This window comes from Myotis yumanensis, unplaced genomic scaffold (genome assembly GCF_028538775.1).
Source record: "Myotis yumanensis isolate MYYU_CA2020_CCGP unplaced genomic scaffold, mMyoYum1.0.hap1 SCAF_24, whole genome shotgun sequence".
Classification (NCBI taxonomy): domain Eukaryota; kingdom Metazoa; phylum Chordata; class Mammalia; order Chiroptera; family Vespertilionidae; genus Myotis; species Myotis yumanensis.
In genome coordinates, this window is record NW_027223775.1 from 56,438 (window position 1) to 61,747 (window position 5,310).

General features: G+C 53.0%; 1 protein-coding gene across 1 annotated transcript; it reads right to left on the bottom strand.

The window, feature by feature from the left end:
- Positions 1–475: 475 nt before the first annotated feature.
- LOC139000603 (melanoma antigen preferentially expressed in tumors-like) lies at positions 476–4,938 on the bottom strand. Its single transcript, XM_070402750.1, has 4 exons — positions 4,916–4,938; positions 3,133–3,465; positions 2,141–2,746; positions 476–1,031 (listed from the first exon to the last, which is right to left on the bottom strand). Exons 1-4 carry the CDS (start codon positions 4,936–4,938, stop codon positions 476–478), a joined length of 1,518 nt encoding a protein of 505 aa, XP_070258851.1.
- Positions 4,939–5,310: the final 372 nt, after the last annotated feature.

Genomic DNA, 5,310 nt, shown 5'->3' on the forward strand with positions numbered 1-5,310 from the left:
AGTAGGTACCGGTGCACCAGAAAGAACCACCAAACCAGAAAGGATAAATGGTGATGTGATCTCCTTGACCCAACCTCCACCAGCCTAGTGTCTGCCCATCACGATGCTCATGCCTTCTTACTTGTCCAGTAACTGCAGGTGGGAGAATCAGGTTAACATGTCATAGAGGACACCAGACGGTTAACATCCAGTTCTCTTTATTACTGACAATTATTCACAACCCTTCAAGCAAAGGTAATCCCCGCATCTACCACCCAAGCCTCAATCCCTCCCCATGAGAGATTCAGGTGCATATTTCAAACTCCTTAGGACAAATCTCCCCAAAGAAACCATCGAGTCCCCTGCCAGCATTTCCCCCCCAACCCCGAGTAGTTGTCTGAAACTGGCTGCTGTGTTCCTGTATGGTACACTTATGTCTGGGCTTCAGTGCCCAAGTGCCCAGATGGGCACCCAGCTAGACACTCAAGCAACAGGATCACAGAATGGGAGTTGGGTCATGGAAGGTTCTACAGCCACAGTGAGGACAGGGGTAAGCACAGAGCCAGACCATGCCGGGCCGCCCCAACTGCTGCAGCATCTGCTTCAGCACGGCATGCATCTGGGCAAGTCGGCCCAGGTTGATGGTGCCGCTCCTTTCCTCGTAACTCTCCAGGGGGGCCGCATAAATCACGCAATACAGCTTGCTCAGCCCGACGATGTGGCGAGGCAGGTCCTCCAGGACGGTCATAGAGATGGGGTTTTCACAGAAACTGAGGGTCATGAGCTGAGAGCAGTGGCTCAGGGCAGGCAGGATGTCCAGGAACTGGGGGTCCATGATCCCACACTCATCCAAGTCCAGGTCCTGGAGAGTGGGGGAGGCTCTCTCTAACAGAAATTGGAGTGACCCAGAACTGATATTGGTCAGGTTGAGCCCACTGAAACTCAGGCTTTTGAGCTGGCTGACATTCAGGTGCTGGGAGAGATGTCTCAAGTCTCTTTCGAAAAGCAGGCAGTTAGTGATGGACAGGGTCTCCAAGGGGGTCTTCAGGCACCTGGGGAGACACAGAGCAGTTACATGTGGGGGATGGACCTGGTGGGCAGAGGCAGGTGAGGATGATCCAGGCCTTCAGGGTGAAGAGGCCCATGTCACCGAAGCCTACAGTGTTCCAGATGATGATCAAACCCAGCATGTTGCACAGTGAAAAGGGACATTCACGTCAGAGCAAATTTGAGTGGAATCTTTCTCCATCTGTTATCTGCTCCGTGACGGATCCAACTGGATGAAACCTCACACACTCCATTTACTCATCATACACCCCCAGCCCAAACACACAGGTGTTGTGAACATAAAGATGGGAGGTAAAGATGGGAGGAGCTCAGAAAGGAGCCTGGCCCAGGGTCTGAAGCAGGAGGCAACCAGTGCATTTTAGTATTGGAGACATGTCCCGAAATGCCTGCAACTCGGGCTTCCTTCCAGCCACAGCCTAGACCCCTGTCACCATCATCTCTTAGCCCAATGAGGCCTCTGGCAGATGTGCAGAAAGGGCTAACCTGGGCACAGTCAGGCAACATCCAGCGAGGGCCGCCACCCTCCAGGAACTTAGATCACTGCATTGTCCACAAACCACCTATCCCATTTCGTAATGCCTCCCTCCAGAATCCTGCATTTACCAGGCATTCTGTTTGCGAGAGCCTATGGCAACCCTTGGCAGACAGGTGATTGAGGCAGGTTTGGAGTGAAAGGCTGCCATGGCCAAATCTCTAAGTGCGGAACTTAACCCCTGAAACCGCACCTTTGATTGGCTTTCCCCTAGTCATTGCAATCCTCACTTGTTTCTATTGCATCATCTTCCCTTAGACACCACTCAGAAGGATTCCCAAAGCTACCATCCCCTGTCCCGAAGCCTCCATTACGCCAATTCCTAGCAAGGAGTCTCTTTACTAGCCTCTGTCCTAGTGCATACGTCCTACCTTTGTCTGGGGGGTTATGACACAACATGCAAGGAGACAGAGCAGTGAACAAGACACTGACTGTGTGGACCGCCTAGTGGCTCAGGCACTCTAGCACTGCTGAGGGACGGCACACGGGAGAGCCCGTCACTGTGCGCTGAAATGGAAAGGGACTCGCTCTGGTCGGCAGGGAAACCTCGCCACCCCTCACCTGAGGATCTCGTCCAGGCGGCCTTTGAGGATGGAGACATCGTCCAAATAGAGCTCCTGGAGGTGGGGCAGGCTGAGGAACTGAGAGGAGACCAGGCTGACACACTGCTCCTCCTGCTCCAAGGTGGTGTGAGAAGACGTAAAGACGTGGGAGAGCAGGAACCGGCGCAGATTGCCCATCTGGCCCAGGTAAGGAGCGAACTTCCTCAGAGTGGACAGCTTCCAGGTACAGTTTACCTCCAAATCCTGGACAGAGTCCAGCTGCACCATATCCAGGATGTTAATGTTTTGCTTTGACATCGCAAACACCTTCAGCTTCTTACAGCAAAGGTGCAGCAAACCTCTCCTCTCGCTGACTTTCTTAATCAGGTAGCTGAGGGACTCATCAAGGACACCTTTCTTGAGGCAAAGGTCTACTAACACCTCCACGGGGGCCAAGGGTGAATTTGGCCTGGCCGTTAAGCTGTGCACTTTCCCCCTCTTCCTCCTGGGCTGTGGGGCCTCAGGCTCCAGCAGTGAGCACACATGGGCTCTGGTTCCGGCCCACACGATCCAGAACTCCTGATGAACTCTCTTCTGTAAATTAAGCACCTGCAGTATCCATCTCCTGTGGAGAAAATAGGAGATCTGCTGGGGTGCATTAAGATAACAAGGAATAAGACCATGAGTCTAGGAATCTGGGCAGCTGGGCCAGACACCTGAATGGACTTTGACTCCATGGCCCAGGAATCAGCTGCTCCTGGTGCTACTGGGGTCCTTCATGGTCCCCATTCCTGGTACCTTTAGTTGCCACCAGGAAGGAGTGGGCTCGTGTCCCTTGGGTCACCCTCGGCATCTTCATCAGCCCTATCTATCCGAAGCCTGTTCCCAGAATGACCCCAGCAGTGGCTCCAAGGCCTCCCTCAGCTCTCCCTTTGGCCCTGCACACACCCGGATCCCAGCTGTAACTGCTCAGATCCCCAGGGTGCTCCCAGGCTACTGGATCCCCTGTACCTGGGTCGAGTCTCCTGGGCAAGCAGGGCATCGAGTCCCTCCAGCACAGCCTGCAAGATATCCTGGTGAGGCTGCCGATGGTTCATCAGGGCCCCCAGAGGGAGGCAGGGGAAGGGCCAAGCCTGCACCATGGCCTTCAGGACTTTGCTGTGCTTCCCAGCGAAGGCTGCCATGAACAGAGGTGGGAAGAGCTCCACAGGAAGCCACTCCAGAGCAGCGATGGCCGAGGCTTCATCCCTCAGCAGGCTCTGACATGCCAATTCCAGGAGTCTGCGTGGAGCCGGAAGGCTCATCCCCATGAAGCTGCTATGAAAGAGATCCTGGGAGACAGCCGGGAGCAAGGCATCTTGTCAGGCTGAGCATGAGCAACCCCGGTCTTTCTTCCTTCAGAGGGACCAGCTGAGGGCCAAAGGCACTGCTCCGGCAACAACTGGAACGCCCCCAATTTACCACAACCCCGTTTTCTGCTTAGGGGCCGCAAAGCCACTCAGCCCTGCCTCTCCTCTGACACTGGCAGGACAAGAACCAGGCACCAAGGAGGGGTGAGATGACCACTGGACCCCTCCCACATCTACCCACTGGCTAGCTGGAATTCTGCTGTGCAGTGAGTCCTGGGAAACCAGAGAGATGATCCCAACCTTTCCACGGAAAACGTTTCTGAGGATCACTGAAGGGCTGAAAACACCTGGAGTAGGGAGCAGCCCGTGGCCCAGGACTGCCTCTTGCTAAGTTCCAGGAAATAAAATAGATGGGGAAGATTAAGGAACACCCACACAATGGGTACCACTGAGGCCTTTGACACCTTTTAAATGAGGAATCCTAAAAGCAGCACAAACGTTTTCTAAAGCATGGGGGAGCTGCAGGTGAGAGAAATAACCATTAATTCCAACATGTACATTTTATTGTGTGCCCCTTCTATGAATATTAGAATGACCACTTTATCCATGACAACAGAGGGCTCACATGTCACAAGTAAGGCTCCTCTCAATAAGAGACTGCAAGCCCTGGTCAGTGTTGCTCAGTGTGGTGAGCATCCTCCCGTGCCCCCAAAGGTCTCTTGAGGGCTCCATTCCTAACCCCCGTTAGGGGGTGGGCAGGAGCCAGCTGATGGATGTTTCTCACATCAATGTTTCTCTCTCTCTCCCTCCCCCCACCCCCTTCCACTCTTTCTAAACATCAATTGGCTGTTATGAAAGACTTTCCATTAAGACCTGTTTTCACACGCACAGCCCGGTCGCTAAAAACTACAAAAAGGATTTTGCCACATTGGCCTACAATAGGCTCCTTAGAAACACTCGACTTTCAGACACAGGGGAAACTTGCCCTGTGAACCTCTATGCATGGCAAACATCAAAACAGAAATCAAAACGTTTTGCATTAAGGCAAACCTGCACCCAGAGGCAAAGGCAAAGTCTGCTCATTCGTAAGGAAGAAAGGACAAATCTCTGGGTTCTTGGCCTGCAGGTCCTTGTGGACCACCTTAGGCTCCTGACTCACCAGAGGGGCGTGGTGAAGGGAGCCCTGTGCTCAGACCTGGGCATTGACTCTCATGCTCTAGCCTCTGTTCCCACCTCGGCCTCCTCGGAAGCCATTATACCTCGTCTGACCACACCTTCCTTTTGAGGTCCTAGCTGAAATGGCTACTTCCACCTGAGAGCAGAACCTTAGTCCTGGATCTCCAGGCATTTAACCCTGATGGGGTTTTGTACTCTCCACACCTCCAGCTGAACCCCAGGTCCATGCATGAAAGGAAAAGAAAAGGAAACCAAACTGGAAGTAGACTTGATGGGGGTGTTGGTGCCACATCAAAATTCCCTAATGTTCCCGTTAACACACCTTTAGGGAGACAGTGGTATCATCTCAAGAGAGAAAGAATTTCAATGCAACAGTATTGACGACCAAACAGTCCCTGAGACTTGATGTTACCTACAATTGCAAATCCCGTGCCCATTCCAACAGGAACAGAGGGACAGTTGGTCTTCCAGATTTTGAGGAGCAAGCCTTCCCCAGAGGAGGTCCGGCCAAAATCACGTCTAGGGGCTGATCAGGAGAGGGGAGGGGCTGCACGTTTGTAATGGGACCAAGGGAATTACCCAGGACAAGGTGAACATTTGGGAAACTCAAAGACTCTGACTGCATAAACTTGAGAACTTAAAAGGCTAGCGGTGAAGGAGGAAA